Genomic DNA, 16,688 nt, shown 5'->3' on the forward strand with positions numbered 1-16,688 from the left:
TTTCATTTGCAGCTCCGGGACAGGGCCCAGCGCCGGAGCTTTGCAGGGGTTTGGTGACCGGCGCTGACTGGGAGCTAAGGCCAGATCTCCAGTTTCACTGCCCATTACAGCATCTCACTCTGCCGACTGCCTCACTTTGCCTAGAGTCCAAATGTCCTGGGACTCCTCCCAAAACGGCCCCTGTTCGGTCTTTAGAACACTCCCAGCAGGAGTCCGTGGTTCCCTGTGCTCAGGCCGCTGAATGCTTCTCTGAGGCATTGGGCAAACAGGTTCAGAGCAAAAGCCACACCCCCGAACCGACATGCACCCCAGAATCCCACCCCCAAATATCCCCAGAGCTTTGCTAGAGGTTAATCAGATCCAGCCCACAGATTTGCCTTAGGCCTGCCCCCTTGGGCTGGGAGCAGCACCTGCTGCCTGGGGAAGCTTCAGAAAACAACCTATTCACTCCTTGCTGCTGTAAAAAATTAAATAAAATTTTAAAAAATCACTAGACCCCATAACCCTCAATTCCTGTGAAACAGGGGAATCAGCATGGCTCCCCAGACAGATCCAGCTGTTCAAGGGCCAAATTAATTCCTGTTGTAACCTTACTGACTTCAGCAGATTCATACCAGGGATGAATTTGACTCAAATCCAGCACAGTCCTCTGGGGATGACACCCCCACTTCCCCTCACCCCTGAACTCCAAACAAGTCATTATGGGGAGGGGGGAAATCCTTCTGCACTAAATAATTTTTAAGGAATTGAGTGTGATACTTCCTGTAGGTCCTACATAAACAAATCTGTGGCCACATGCAGTAATGCCAGGGGATGCTTGGTTTACGTTTGGCCCAGAGGAAGAGGCAGGACAGCTATTTTAAAGAAAAAAGCAGTAACTTGCATGAAGACCAGACTCTCTCCCAGACTCTGCAGTGTGTGCGGGATGGAAGGGGGGACAGGGTGGGAGGGTTCTGGGGGTCAGCAGAAATCCTGTCCACTTCCCACTTCAGAGAACTAGAGTTGGAGCAACCTGCTGAAGAGCAAGCTGGTTGCAGCTCCATCTGTGGCTCTTTCTGGTAATTTCGATTGCTAACTTGGCTCCTGAATCCCTGAGGAGTGTCACTGATCTAGAGCCTGTAGGCACCACACCTGGGGCAGCAGCAGCTGGGGATTCATGCAGGGAGGTACCCACCCCGGCTGGGGTCACGTGACAGCAACTGCACTGCCGAGAGGCAGCTGGGCAGACCCATGCCAGACTCTGGTCTATGCAAGCACAGCAGTGTGGGCAGCTGGTCAAAGCCCAGGTGATGTCCCCCCACCCCTGCTATGGCAGGAAATTCCCCCAGTCTGGAGGCCAAGGCTGCCGGTGAGGGCACCAGTTAGTGTCACTGGGGTGCAGGCAGCTCTCCGTTAGGGACTGGGCTGAGACCCATTAAACCCATTTCAGCCAGGCCAGCACACAGCCACCAGGAGAGGTGGCTGGGGGGGATCTGAACTGGGGAGCTGGGAGTTCCTGTCTCCCAGTGCCCGGGCTCTGAGCTGCCCTGTCCCCTGGGCAGAGGCTTCTAAGGAGAATTAGAGCTGAGCCTGCAGGCTCCTCGTCCAGACACTTAACAGTTAAATTGGGGCAGCTTTGTGGTTCTCACGCTGGGGTCTCCCCCTCTCTTGCCTTCCCTGTGCCCAGCTCCAGGTCTGAGCATCCTTGTGCCCCCGGGAGTGTGCGGGAAGGGGGGGGGGACCTGCCTCAGGCCAGTGACTCAGGATCCTGCTCTGTGCACAGACTGGTGGAAGCCAGATGCCACAGGATGGATTCCTCCCAGCCCAGGGGGTCACACCAGGCCCCCTGCACCAGTTACACCCTTTAGTTTGGCCCCTTATTAAGGGCTTTAGTGGTGTGAGGGGCCTGCAGGGTCCCTCTCTGCTGGGCAAATTTCAGCCCCACTGTCTATTTCATTCCCAAGGGTTGCCTCTTGGAACGTACCTGCAGGCCCCACCCTTGAGTGACCAGCCAAGCAAACCACCTACCTCCAGCTCCTTAAAGAAGATGCAGCTCCGTGCCCACTCCACAATGGAGAAGAGGGTCTGGTCTGCCATCTTGCACATGAGGCCAAAGGTGCTGAGTTTCTCATGCCGGCCTTTGCCCTGCTCCTGTTGCAGACAAGCCAGTATCCGCGCCTTGACCTGGGGCTCATCAGGCTCCAGCTGCAGCAGCTTGAGAATGACCTCTGGGATGTCGGGTGGGGCGCTGTTGGGATAGGCATCTGGATACATGTAGCTGGCCATGGACTCATGGGAATTTGTGTAGTGGTCAGGGTACTCTGACTTGATGGTGCGGTTGGGAAAGGATGGGTAATGGTAGCTGGACAGTGCCCCGTGGCTTGGCACAGTCATTCCCAAGGATGGCGTCCCATATGGACTTCTGTCGTAGTCGACTGGCGGCATAGTGGCCGGGTTGGGAGGCAGGCTCTTGGACACCGAATGGATGCCATGGATGGTGGAGGACAGGTTGTAGTCAGTTTGCACTGGGGACACGATCTGAGGCACAGTCTCCAGCTTAAAGCCATTGGCGCGTATCAGAGCTTTCTTCTGCTGTTTTAAGGCACGATCTCGCTTGTACATGGGGCCGAATTTATTTCTTCCTCCTCGCATCCGGTCCGCACGCACAGCTGTGGGGCAGAGAGAAAGAAGGGCCTTTGGAATTCAGCTGAGCCCAGGGGAGCCTTATCACCCCAAAAGATCATGGCAAATAACCCTGAGGGCTCTGTCCAGATAGACTGGGGGGAAGAGGGTGGGGAGGAGGAGGGGAAAAGGCCGGGTAGTACCCAAACACCCTCTTGGTGAAACAATGCATCTTGTCCTGCAGCCGTTCCATCACTGGAGTGATAGACGGCTGCATCGGGACACAGGGCTCCTGGTGCAGAGTCTGTCCTGGGGCAGTTATGCTGCCTCTGAGCAGCGAGTAGGGGGTGCTGTCCTAGTGAGGCAGTATAACCCCACTGGCCCTGGAACACGAAGAGCATCAGGTTGAGAACACTTCCTGAGGCCCCGTCCTCCATGACAGAGCTGCTTCTCTCCTGGGGTCTAGATCAGTGTCGCAGACCTGCCCCCCAGCAGGCATAGCCCCAGCAGTAAGGCCATCTTCAGCCACTCCCTGCACTGCAACTCACTAGCCATCAAATCAAAGAGTTTCAATTTGCAGAAAACTATATCTCAGCAGCATTGCCCAGTCTCACTATTTTATCACAAGTCTTGCAATATTGGTGCTTTTCTTAAAGCCCAAGCTCCTGGAGTCAGGTGAATATGTGAGAATCTCATCTTTCATTTAAAAAAAAAGGGAAAACAAATTAAGTTTCTAGTGCTCATTCTTGCAGAGAAAAGCTTGAAAATGTGAAGTCAGGAGGCAAATAAAAACAACCCCAAGTTATTGTTTTTTAAAATCTCAAGATTTTTAAACATAACCTCACAATTTGCTGGATCTTGACTCGTGATTTTGGAATGACTGGGAGTTACAATAGTTTCTCCGAGATTTTGTTGAATTGGATCCAGTTGTGCACTCCTTCCTGTCAGTCCCTTCCATTACACGCAAGACAAATGGTCAGGAGAGCTCTCCAAAATATATTGGCCTGATCTACAGTTGGTGTAGACCAGCCTAGTTCCATTGACTTCAACCAGACTATATTGATTTGCCCCAGCCGTGAGTCTGGCCTGGTGTGTGTGTGTTATTAAAATTGGCTTAAAACTTTGCCCAAGGAGTTTTACAACAAGTTCCTCACCCCCATTAGAACCTCCCCCCTTTCCAAGAAACAGATGTTCTCTCTGGACCCCAAAAGAAACACAAGAATGTGTCACTGCTCTAGGAAACAGGTGCTTCTTTGCTTCACAAGATCATTCACTTTCCTCGGCAGCCATTCCCAAGAGTGTTTTTGCCTTAAAAAAACGCTCTTGGAAGAGCCTCAAATAGTTGAAAGCTCCGCGTTGGAGATCTGCGCAGACGGATGTGAGGAAGGCTGGGCAGCTGGTGAACCCAGGGCTTGGGAAGCCATGGAAAATGTGTTCAAACAGGGAAAGCAACTAGCTTTGCCACCCCACTCTGAGTGGAGAGATCAAGTGTTTGTGCATCAGCCGTTATTTCTGCAAAAGGCCTCTCACTAACCTTTCCTTTCACTGCAGCCTCGGAAACCCCTTTAGCAACCTTCACTGCACAACAGAACCACAGTGCTGGCTGAGTTTCTCAGAGACTAGCTGGGAACAGGGGAGCATTGATTAGGGACTGAAAGCCAGCCAGGAGGCAGGAGATGTTTGCAGAGACTTTCCTTGAAGCGGCACTCGCACTCCATGGAGAATGCTCTCTCCAGAGAGAATCCAGTTTCTTCCCATTTTTCCTCCCTCATTCCTTCGTACCTAGGGATATTTGCACGGAAACAGCCTCTCTGGGGGGCTGGCTGGCTAAGGGCAACAATGCCTGTGGAATACAGAACACTTCACCTCTCCGTCATTGTTTGAGATCCCACCTGATTTACCCTCCAGTGGCTGGGCCATAGGTTATATGGCTGCCTTAGGCCAGTTCCTCACAGAGAGCACGTGAAAACCACCTCCACGGTCAGCACTAACCTGCGCCTTTGGTGGCAGCCTCCACAGAAAGGCCAAGCACTGAATGAGCCAGAGAGACCGAACTCCCCTTCCACACTTATCCTTTGTCTGCACTACAATGGTTTGTTCCCATTTCCAGAGCTTAACACGGCATAAAAGCCCCCGTACACAGAGAGCGTTCAGGTGCTTCTCTCTGCTCAGAGCAGGTTTTCATGCCCACCGGAGCCCTCTCTTCGTCAGCTGTGACGTCACTGCTACCTCCGGGGCCACTGTAGCACTGGGAGAGAATGGCTCGTGACGACACCCTTAGAAATGACTCCTGCCACCCAGGGTTGTGGCACAGTGGGGTGTGCAGAGGAAGTTTGCACAGCTCCTACCTGGGCTGTACCTGAGCTGTCAAATAAATAGAGGCGGGCAGGCCCCAGGGCACTTGGTGTGGCATCTTTCACAAGCGGGAAATGAACGCACCCTTTTTTCTTTAAAAACAAGCACCTTAAGAGAGAAGACGTGCTTTGATTCTCATGCGTTCCCCTGTGCCAACTATTCATACATCACCTGGGATCATAAACACCTCGCTGCATCCCAACTGTGTTATTGGGCTGCCACAAACTACAAGATTCTGATCTCAGGTGGGAAACCGAGGGCAGGGCAGATGGACTGGTTAGAAAAGCAAGGATCCTGTATTCATTCAAATGTCTCCAGGAACAGAATGAAACAGGAAGTACAGATGTCTCCAAACTAAGGACAGACAAAAATGATGGAGGCTGAGATTTTCGCAGCTACTTAGACTGTTTCTTGGATTCTCAGCACAATCTGAGCTTATGAATCTTTTTGGCTGTAGTTTAACACACACTCACCTGCTCTCACTCTCTTTCACATACACACGGCAACTTAAAACAATCAGCATTAGCTTCGACTCTTTGCCGTGAGCGAAGGATCGAGGGATCAAAGCTAGGCTGCTATAAGGAGATGCCCTATGTGCCATGATATTTTTCACTCTATTAAGTAGGGCAGTAGCGTGTAAACCTCCCAACTCATGGAGAAGGGTCAGAATTAGGCAAAGTGAATTCACCCATCTCCATTCTAGGTGGACACATCTTCAGTGAGGCCTCAGCTACTCTTTTATTCTCCAGAGTTAGTGCAGAAAGAGCCAGCTCTACCGGGACCTGGTTACTAATTCCGTACTCTGTGGAGAATATTCCTGACAGATCAAGGTTACCACCCACCTTCTCACTGAAGCTCCTCCCCTCACGCGCCCACCATGCATTTCAGGATCTGCTTTGAAATTGTTCTTCCTCTTTTTAAAACTCTCCCTGGATTTGTTCCAGCGCATATCACAGGCCCTCTCTGCCCCCTCAGGCCTAGCACAGGCCTCCTCGCCATCCCTTCACGTAATCACACCACAATCGATGCAAGAGCCTTCTCTGCTGGATCTTTGCATCCCTCTTGCCCCTGGCCTGCACCACGCAGTGTTTCTGCCCCTCTGCTGCACGTGTAATTCTTTGAAACATGCTCACCGGGGGGATTTGCATGGACCGTGTTGTGCTGTCACTCTAGAGGGAAAGCCTGTATGTGACACCTGTTATTATCAGAAGCTGAACTGTGACCAGCGCAAAACACACGGTACTCTGTGAATGCTGAGCAGCTTCAGAGACTCTCTTGTCGCTCTACTGCAGAGCACTCAGGGGAGCGTTCTGATTTGTCCGGGATATGCTGAGATTGTGTTGTTCACACAGTCCAGGCTTCTCGGTCGTTTCCTTTCTTGAGCATCAAGAGAGGCCTATGTCAACATCATACGTGTCCCCAGAATCAATCATTTCAGACTTGCTTTTGTCCTATTGAGTTGACGGATCTCTTTAGAAGTGTCAGTTCAGATTTTCTGCCCAGCAAATACTAATAACTAAGGAAACGTAAGCTCCAATTTTCACTACAAAAGACAGACAGTCAAGCTGGGATGTCATTTTCCCTCTCGGTGATCCCTGGTGGATAAGCTACTGCAGAGTTTCATCAAGCAGCTCAGAGGGCAGGGAAAAGGGTGCTTTGAACAGACAGGCAGCAAGTATCCCGGCTTTGCCTCTGAGGCCCACAAACACACAGGACCACACTCAACCCTGCTGTAAGCCTGGGAAGCGCCTCGAAGTCAGGCGGGTGCAACTCTGTTGCCAACAGGGAACTCGGGGCTCTGATTTCAGTGTCCCTCACCCATTCACCACACACAGGAGCAGAGTATGAGTTCTGATTGCCAGCGAAGGCGACCGTGCCCTACCTGTGCCTTGTTCCATTGCCCAACTGTTCTCCGTTACAAGACAGAGTGCTGGTACAAAGTGTCAGACCCTGCGATTTAGCAAAGCCCCTGAGCAGTGCTCAATTTGTAATGAAAGAGGTACCAGGGCTCAAGCAATTTTTTCATTTTCATGATTGATGCAGCAAGCCCAGAGGTGCCAGAGCTCTGAACTGCCAAGCCCAGAGGTGCCAGGGCTCAGCCCTTGCAAGCCTTAGCACAAATTGAGCCCTGCCCCTGGGTAAGCCGGACAGTTGGCTCAGGACCTGTTTGTAACTAATATTCCAGTCTCAGCCAGGCCTAAGGCTCTGATCTGCTTTTGAAATGACACTCAGCGCTGATGCCATGTAGTGTAGTGGGAGTTTGCATTGGCTGCCTTTGCAATTAAACGATGTGTCCTGCTCTTAACTGTTCAGCCTCCAAAGCCTTCTGCCTCCTTCCTGCTTGGGAAATGATTTCAGTTTCTATTCAGGTATTAGCAGTACTTTATGTTCAGCCCCCACTTTGCCCTTAATGCCCATGTGAATGCAGCACTGAGTCCCGCAGCCCTGAGCAGGTGAGAGATACTCCACGAGCTTCAGCACTGTCTGCCCAGATCTTTCGATTTGGTGTAAAATTTAGTCCCTTTTTCCCCCATTTTTGTTACCCGGCGTTCGTAATGGTTTTCCCTGGCCCTGTGCCCTGTGTGCAGTGTGAAGTTCTGCAACATCAGTGGGTAAGTGCCACGTCAAACACATCATAATACAGAAAACAATATGGCCTGATTCTGCTATCAGCCACACCAGCATAAATCAAGACTGACATCATTAGAGTGACCCCAATGCCAATCTGGTGAGAGACCCCCTGTGCTACTATGGGTCCCCTTGTATAAGGAGAAATTCCTGTTGCAGTGAACGTGGCAAAAGAAAAATTGTATTCTCACTATGGCATCCTGCCATTTTATCCTGATTCTCATGATACTCAGTGTTCTCCTTAAAGCCTCGCCTCTGGGAATTATGCAAAAATAGGGGAATCTTGGCTTTCATTTAAAATAAACCAAAAAAAACCAAAAACCAGAACATTTTCAAGCCCTTTAGCTCGCAAAGAAAGCCTTGAAAGTGTGAACCCTAAATTCTGAAAAACCAAAAGGCAAATCAAAAGAACCCGACATTTATTATTTTTTTAAAATCTCATGATTTTGGGGGGGCTGACTCATGTTTTTTGAATGCTAGGGGTTGGCTATGCTGTATCCTGGAGGCTGGTGAAGAAAAAAAAACAAAACTATCTAGCCCTGAGCAGAGAGTTTACTTGGAATGATGATACTACAGTGAGAACCAAGGGCTGTTTTTAATTCTGAGGTCATTGCTTAATTCCCAGGCACAGCTGTGCCAGATGGTCTCATAACCTAAAATATTGCCCAGGAAGATACAGATCCACTGACCCAACCCAAATCATGTTTAAATAAAAAGAAATGAAGGAACCACAATTCCAACACACTGAAGAAATAATTTCTTTTGCTAGAAGCAGCTGTCGTAGCTGGCTTTGGGCCTGATCCTGCGTAAGGGCTGCCCTCAAGTCCCAGTGATATCAATGGGAGAAGACAGTATCAATGGGAGAAGACATGTCACAGGATCTGGCCCAGCTCACACCACAGCCGTACCCCTGACGACCCTCCCTTCTTCCCCTGGGGCACGCAGAGTTAAGGTGCACGAGGTGGCGGACCGGGGCTCTTACCTTCTAGTCTCATTCCCACCGTCAAGCACTTCTGAAAGCGACAGTAGGGACATCTCTTCCTCTGGGTTTTGTCGATTTTGCAGTTCTGGCTTTCGGTGCAGGTGTAGTGCTTGTTATTCTGCACGGTCCGCTTGAAAAAGCCCTGATGATAAGGAGAGAAGGCAGAAATGCGGGGCCTTACCACGCCAGCATTTGCAGTATGAGCAGGGCGAAGCAGGCATCCCGGGGAAGGGAGGCTCCTGCCCTGGGCTGCTGTTTAACATAGATGCCTGGAGCATTTCTTTGCAGCCCCACCGTCCTCGGCGCAGGGCACCAAGTGGCTTCGGGAGAGCGGGACGCTACACACCAGTTACAATAGCACCTTAGCGGACAGCTCTGCTGTTGCCCAACAGTGCATCATCTCTGGTGGCTTTTATTTTCTTTGCCCCTATCTTCTAGTTGGGGGAAATTACTTAAAAAACGGCAAGAACAAATTCGCGGAGCTGGATTTAAGGGCAGCGAGCAGCGCCAGGGGGGAAGCCCATTGCCAGAAAAGCGAACAGCCACGGACAGGAGCTGCAGAGCCAGAAATCATGTATTTTCGTTCAAGTTTTTAAAAGACAAAGGCTGCAGGCTTGGCTTCTCTCCCCAGTGTCTGAACTCCCCTGCCCTGGGAAGGTGTCTCTTCTCAGTCAGACATGCTCTGAACTCCAGGAATCTGACTGAAAGACCACGGGAAACATTTGATGTTTTTCATCTGCTTAGGACTCTGCAGAAATAGGATGGGCCAGATGCTCAGCTGGTGTAAAGGAGCGAAGTACTCAAGGCTCATTACACCTATTGACAGCAGCTCGTGCTGAACGCTTAGGAAATGCCCGGGCTCCAGTGGGGAAGCCCAGAGGCCCTTGCTTTCCTTTTGTAGATTTCTTTCTTAAACACATTTGGGCAATTGTGGAGAAGATGAATCCACAAGTCAGCCTGCCCCTCAATCTTCATTAACAGCCGAGGTTAGAAAGGGGCCTGCTCTTTGAATACAAATCTGTGTCTACGGCGTGATTTATGTCTTCAAAGGCCTGGGCAACCATTGCCCCAAACCCCCCCGGTCAGCGGGAGCAGTGAGGATGCCGGGACACTTCAGGGGGCCCCGTAGAAAGGCCCCAGAAAGACCCAGGTGAAGAGACCACCGCGCAGGATGCCAGCAGGCCAGGCCGGAGCCCTGCGCAGCGCAGCTCGCCCCCAGGGCCTCCGCTCCGGTGCGGCTGGCTTGCCCCAGAGGGGGCCCGGGGCTCAGGCAGAATGAAAGGCAGGGCCAGGCTGCCTGCATAGGGCCTGGGGGGTGATGCTCCCCGCTGAGAGCAAGGAGACTGTTTTACATTCTTCAGAAGCAATTTGAGAGCTCCCCCCTTCCCCCCCACCTCTGATTTTAAGGAGCCGGATTTTGCCCTCAGTCCAAAGCCTCTGAAAATAAAACACAGCCAAGGGCTGGCTGATCCGCGGCATTTAAAAGAGGATCTTTCCAGCTTCTGCCATCCCTCCCAGCCCAGGCAGGTTGTGCTATGGGAAAGACCCGACCCCTCTCTCCCTGTCCCCCGCCGACCCCTTAAACCAGAGCTACAGGTAGCGGCCAGTCTCCAATCTGCAAAAGATAAATGTCCCATTGCCTGGGAGACCCTCCCATTTCACCTGATTGCACCTTCAGGCCGGGCATATACACGCAGCTGATGGGAATTAAAGGGGGAAGGAAAACGCCTCCCTAGGTCAGGGGAGCCGCTTTCCTTCCAGAGGGGCCTGGACCCGCGGTCAGCGCCCCGGGTACTGCCCCTCCGCACCCAGCATCAGCCCTGCGGTAACCACAAAACTCTGCACGAGTCGGCTTCTCTTCTCTTCTCTTCGCTTTGCTTTCTAGTCACTTGGGGATTTGGTTCCGCGATTTCCTCTCTGTCTCCGGCACTTCTAAAGCGCCGGTCACCTGCGCTGCAGCTCGATTGCGCGGGAATTTGAACAGGATGCCCCAGAAACACAGCGCGCTCCGCTCTCACTAGATGCCCCCCAGGCGCCGGCGGTATCTCCCCATGCAGCCAGCCCGCCGCGGTGCGCCCCGTTCCCCGCCGCCGCCAGCACGGAGCGGTGCCCCTGGCAGGGCGCAGGGCCGCCGCCACTTCCATTCCACTTTACAGCGAGCCACGTTACCGGGCCCGGTGTGTTCCGCGGTGCGGATCCGTGGTGCAAGCGAGGTGCACCCTCCTGACTGCGAAATAAACTCACCCGCCGCCCCGAGAGGGCTAACGGTAGGGTAGGCATTTTTAAACTAAAAAAAAAAAAAATCCCTGAACCATTTGACTGAATTTATTTTGGTTGATATAAAATTAATATTTCTTCTAAAGAGCTATTAAAAAAAACCCTAAAGAGCCTAAAAGTCTATTTTGGTTTGTTCTGATGAGCCGCAGAGTCAAACGGAAAATAAAAGACACAAGCAGCTCCCCAGCTCGGCGACTCGCTTGCGCCCTTTCAACTCAACGAACTTTTCAATTACGTGGGGAAATGCGGGGGTCTAAACCGGGAGGGAAATGACTCTAGCTGCTCCGGAGCTACACGCCGGCCCTGAACGTCCGAGTTCCCGCACAATATTCTGGGAAGGCAGCAGGTCACCCAGGGGACCAGCAGCGGCTGCAGTTTCGTTTTAACAAATTAAATGGCAGGCAGCGAAACCTGTCCCGGACCTTGTCTTATATGCAAACAACAATCCGATTACTTTGGACTTCGAGTATCTTCGAATACGGGCGCGGGGCTCGGATTTTGTTGAATAAACTCCCCTGACGCCCCCCTAACTCCCCCCGGCACTTTAACCGGGGCCAGTAACAGAAACGCTAAATAAATCGGGGAACAGAAGCCGGCAGCTCTCCGACGCTCTGAGGCAAAGCGTCATTATTGAAATACTTCCCCGCGGGCAGTCTGGGTTTGCTCTGTAGACTAACCCCGTTCATTTCTACTCCAAGAACAGAAATTATTTTAGCTCCTTAATTATCCTTTATGGTTATGTGCGTGGCCACATTTCCCCGATTTGCCGCGTCAACCCCGGCCGAGTTTCCAAAAGCAGCCTGTCCCTGGCGGGTGCTGGACTGCGGGCTTTGCATTTATTATGATGAAAATGCAAGCGCCGTTTCGGAAGTACCCCCACGCCTGTCTCTGCGGAGTCGCCCCAAGAGAGGGGCAGCCCCTTCGCTGAAATTCACTTGCAGCTTCAGCCTTTACACGCGCAAAGCCTCGCACGCTTCAAAACCGCCGGGCGCTTCGTCCAGGATTTTATGGGAAACGATATTTGTTGAATTCCGCGCTCCCGGCTAAAATCGAGCTTGGGCACCGGCAGGGGGGGAATCGGGGCTTCCCCAGGCAAATGACCCCCCCCCCTAATTTATTCGCCAGGCACATTTTGCGTGTTAAAACCCCCAACCAGACGGCCCTGGCGAGCGCTGCAGCGCCTGGAATTAGAGCACAACGATTTCCTGGCCTTGCTGATCAATTCCTAACTCCTGCCAACGAAACCCTGGAGCGGCCGGGGTGCCCGCCGTGCCCCCGCCCGCGTTTGGCTGGAGCCGGCTGCTAGGGGCCCCTTTCAGGGCGAGCCTCCCCAGCTCGCGGCGGAGCGAGGGGACTGGAGCCAAGCCCGCCTGGAAGGGGCGACCGGGACAATTCCTCCTGGCCCCTTATCGATAGCAACAGGGCCTCGTGCCCGGCCCCCGGCTGGGCGGTTTCCTACCTTGCAGCTTTCACAGGTGAGCAGCCCGTAGTGGTATCCGGAGACCTTGTCCCCGCAGACAGGACACAGCTCATCCAGGTCCTCATCATAGGTATAGTCCATCACCTCCAGCGGCCCGCCTGCGGGAACGAAACCGGGTCAGCGCGGGAGGAGCCGTGGGGAGAAGCCCGGCAGCCCCTGGGCCGGCCCGGCGGGGTGGCGCGGAGCGGAGCGCGGGGCGCTGCGGAGCGTGACAGGCAGGTGGTGGGTGCTGCGGGTGGACTCTTTATAGCGCCTGAGGCTGCAGATCCAGGCTGGTGCGGGGAAGTGACCACCCCCGAGGGGCGGCAAGCCCGCCTGTGGGGGGGCCGCAGCCAGCCGCGGGGGGTTGGGAACAGGGCGGGGGCGGGGGAAGGGGCCTGGAGGGCAGGGCCGGAGAGCGGTGCCACCCTCGGCTTTCCCGCTCTCGGCGCGGGGCTGGGGTGCCAGGGGCCGGGGGCTGCCCCCGGGGAGCCGGGGCCGGGCGCTGGGGCCGGGAGCGGGCCGGGATTCCGAGGGGTCTTGGCTCTGGCTGCGCCCTGCCCCGAGGAACTCCCGGCCGGGGGCAGGCCCGGGGCTGAGCGGGAAACCGCCCGTCCCCAGCTCCGGGCTCGGGGTCCCGCTGGCCGGGCGCACTCAGGGGCTCCGCGCGAGTCCCTGCAGCCGTCCGGGACAATCCTAGAGCCGAGGCGAGTGAGGGCAGGGGACAGGTCATGGCTCGGTCTGTCCCTGCTCCCCGCCGCTGGCTTCCCCCCGGGCCGGGACGCGCCTCGGCTGCAGGGCGAACCGCGGGCACCTCCGGGCTTCTGTCACCACCGAGCCCGCCCGCGGGAGCTGCCGCTGGGCAGCCCGAGCCCGGCCCCACCTCGGCGGCTCCACTTTGCCCCAAGAGCCGGCGGGAGCTCAGCTCCCTGCACCGACGGCACCCCCAGTACCGGGCCATGGCGCAGAGCGGGCCCCGGGCCCTGCAGGGGTCCCAGCGCCACCCTCTCTCCATCCCTGCCCCAGGGGGCCCAGGGCCTCTGAGCCCGCCAGCCCGAGGCCCTGTCCGGCTCTCTGGGGAGCCTGGAGCTGTCCCGGAGCGGCGGGGAAGGGCACAGGGGCGCACACACGGCCAGCGGCGCGATGGCCTCTCCCGGGCGACTCGGACCCTTGGCTGCCCTCTGCAGTGGCCTGGCAGGCCGAGAGCGCAGGGCAGGGCCGCCCCTTGGCCCCTGCAGCCACCAGGGGCTTGCCCCGCGCCGGGAGACAGGGGCGCAGCGGGCCAGCGCCCCGCCCGGGCCGGCTCATCGGTCGCTGCAGGCTCTGACCCGTGCCCGGGGCAGTGCCCTCCAGGGACCCGGCCCGTCGCAGCTCCTCGGCGACCACTAGAGCGTCCCTTAGCCCCGCAATCATCCGGCGAGCGCAGCCCGGCCCCGCCCAGAGCTCCTGCGCTACCCCCGGCTCTAACCCGGCACGGATCGGAACGGCCCGGGCCCCAGCGTGCCCCACACTAGACCGTGGCTCAGGCACCGCCGGCCTTTGAGCACCGAGGGGAGGTGGGTCCCGTCTCCAGGTGCCCAGATCTCGGCGCTCAGAGCAACCGCCCCACCCGCCCCAGCCCGTTCCTAACCGGGACCAGGGAGCAGCGCCAGCAAAGGTCCCGCTCTCCCTGGTGCCGCGCAGGGGCCGCCTGCGCTGCTGCGCTCCGACAGCCGGCCCGGCCCGTTCTCCCCGGGTCGGCCTGGGACTCGCCCGCACCGCGGGGGTCCCGAGCTGCCTGGGCGGGAGCCGGCCGGGCTGGGTCCTCCGGGTTCATTGACTCTCCCGGGGCAGGAGCCTTGCAACAGGCGGGTCCTGGCAACCCCGGCCCAGGCCGAGCCCGGGAGCGCACGGGCCAGGGGGCTGCATCGCAGGCACCCCCGGAAACCCCCGGCCGAGGCAGTGGCTGCTCCCCGGCCCCTGCGGGGCACTGGGGTTTCCCTGCCCCAGCTCCGCAGCCCAGGCCCCCTCTGGCACCGGCTGCGGGGCTCCTAGGGACCCCGGGGGTGTCTCTGTTGGCACCGGCTTCGGGGCGCCGCAGGGACCCACGTAGGAGTCCAGCTTCCCGGGAGCGGGGCTCCTCAGCTCCCCGCCAGGGCAAAGCCCAGGGGCAGAACCACACAGGGACCATGGAAACCCCCCCAGCGCCCTGACCCACCACTCAAGGCCCTAGGGATGCGGGGGAGCTCAGCACCTCCCCGGAAGAGCTCGGCTCCTGGCAGGCTCATTGGGGGCACCCCTGGACGCGGCCCCCCGCTTTGCTCCAAGAGCTGCCCTGCAAGGGGTTGGGCACCCGTTGGCCAGTGGGGGTAATTCAGCCCCCCCCCCACCTTCCCCCCGCCCAGCCCCACGCACTGACAGCGGACCAGATCCTGCCTTTGCTCACTGGGGTCAGGGCTGCGCTTGGACCCCGAAAGAGCCGGCCCTGGGCATAAGCAGCTAATCGCGTAGGCCCGGAGCTGCTCAAGGGAGCCCCTTTGCTTTTTATTGTGTGTGGGGGAAGGGAGGAAAATAGCAGGGCCCCTAATGGGCTAGCCCCGCCCCTGCCCTCCCCACCCCCCCATTTAGCCAAGGGGACCGTGCTAGCCCCCCCACGCACTGAGACCTGATTCTACATTTGACCTTCACTCTCCCCAGCAGCAGCTTCCCAAATCTTATCCAGATCAGGGACCGGCTTGTGCCCCCCGCACTGCGCCAGGGGATCCCAGGGACCGGCGCTGGTCCGCAGACCCGTCCTTGAGAAACACTGCTCTACAGGCCAATACCCTCCACCATCAAAGGGCCCCAGAGCAGTTAGAGGCCCTTAGCTAATGAGCTAAGAACCTGGGTTTGAAAGTTGCCTGGAGGGAGCCTGGGAGCAGAGGGAATTATTACATGGGCCCTGACGCACTGCGCTCCAGGAAGGTATAAAAGAGCCGTAAAAACAGCTGTCCTCTGAGAGCTGCCAGGAGGCTGCCACATGGGGAAGCTGGCCCTGGTCTGCCCAGGAGCCTGGGGAAGGGGAAGTCAAACACTGCCACAGCCCACTCAGACTCTGCAGCGGCCCTGAGGCTTCTCCACGGCACTGGCCTGGGGAGTCCTAGCAGAGGGCTGGCATATGGCACAGGGGCAGAGTTAAGGTGGGGGCTGGCAGTCATTTCCTCAGCTTTGGCCCTCCTGGTTCTCAGAGGTTTGTATTTAGCCACCCTCCTCTGTCCAGCAGGCCCTGCCAGCCTCAGCCCTGGTAACGGCTACGGGAAAGAAGGCTTCACCCAGTTTGCCTGCGGCTACCTTCAAGTGGAGCATGGGTTTAACACATCACGGAAAGACGGGAGGTGCTACTGTTTCCAAGTCTCTTCCAAGGTGCCGTAAACACGGGAAAAGGGGACGTGGGATGAACCTGCAGACGCTCAGGGGAGCAGACATCATGCACAACCCAGGCCTAGGAGATCCGGGACAGACCATGCCGCTAGCATGAGCTGTAGTCCAATCCCTGAAGCTGGAGCAGGCCCAGAGATGACCCCAATTCATCCATCTCTTCAAAAGCAGCTGGGCCTGTTCTCAGTGTAGTGACTAGCTTCTCATTCCCTGCAGGGCTGTAGAAATCCTTTTAACGGTTGCTATTGACTTGATGGTAGGAAGCTTCTCCTCCTTCCCAAGAGAGGGGCCTTTTGCTGCTGGTTTTATGCTTGCTGGGACCCAGCCCCAGAACCCAGTTCTAGTTACTCAAATCCACAACCCGATGATTGAATCTCCATCTCCCCCTGACAGCTCCAGCACCACTGAAGGTGAGGTGCAGGCTGAGGGCAGACGCCTGAGCTCTGTTCTACCCTGCTGCCCACCTTGCCCGGGGACCTTGGGCAGGCAATTTCACCCATCACCCTCTGACTTCACCGGGGAACTGCCATTAATCCATCCGTAGGGAAAGCCGGGCTGGCCAGTGCTTTGAGATCCTCAGGTGAAAGGTGCTGCTGGAGTGCTGTGTACATTTGGACATTTGCAGCCTTCGCTAGGGAAAACTAATAACGTCGATACCGATAGACACAACTCTAGGAACACGGCCCATGCCCTGCGTGCAGTAACTAATGCAAATGGTGACCTGACCCCTCAGCTGAGGGCAGTTACTCAATGCTGGGATTTAATTCATTGCTTCACTTAGTTTAGAGACACCTAATGAAACATTTCATGGCAGCGACATCAAAGCACAGCTTACTAGGAACACACTAATGTGCACCGTACATTTTCTACTGATCAAGGGGGTTTTGTTCTGTTAATGGAAGTTTGCTGCTTGCAGGCAGGTATGAACCCCGCACACAGGCACCTGTCATGTTCCATCTGAGAACAGAAATCAAGGCTCCCGCCACAGCC

The 16,688-nt window shown here is 56.0% G+C and overlaps 1 protein-coding gene across 1 annotated transcript in view; it reads right to left on the reverse strand.

Moving 5' to 3' along the window:
- NR5A1 (nuclear receptor subfamily 5 group A member 1) overlaps window positions 1–12,404 on the reverse strand; it is a 51,388-nt gene extending 38,984 nt beyond the window's left edge. The window contains exons 1-3 of the mRNA XM_073314187.1: window positions 12,303–12,404; window positions 8,567–8,708; window positions 2,008–2,648 (exon numbers count right to left, since the gene is read on the reverse strand). Coding sequence (XP_073170288.1) covers window positions 2,008–2,648; window positions 8,567–8,708; window positions 12,303–12,404 — 885 coding nt within the window. The remainder of the gene's footprint in view (window positions 1–2,007; window positions 2,649–8,566; window positions 8,709–12,302) is intronic.
- Between the last annotated feature and the right edge of the window lie 4,284 nt (window positions 12,405–16,688).

This window comes from Lepidochelys kempii, chromosome 16, assembly GCF_965140285.1.
Source record: "Lepidochelys kempii isolate rLepKem1 chromosome 16, rLepKem1.hap1, whole genome shotgun sequence".
NCBI classification, from domain to species: Eukaryota; Metazoa; Chordata; order Testudines; family Cheloniidae; genus Lepidochelys; species Lepidochelys kempii.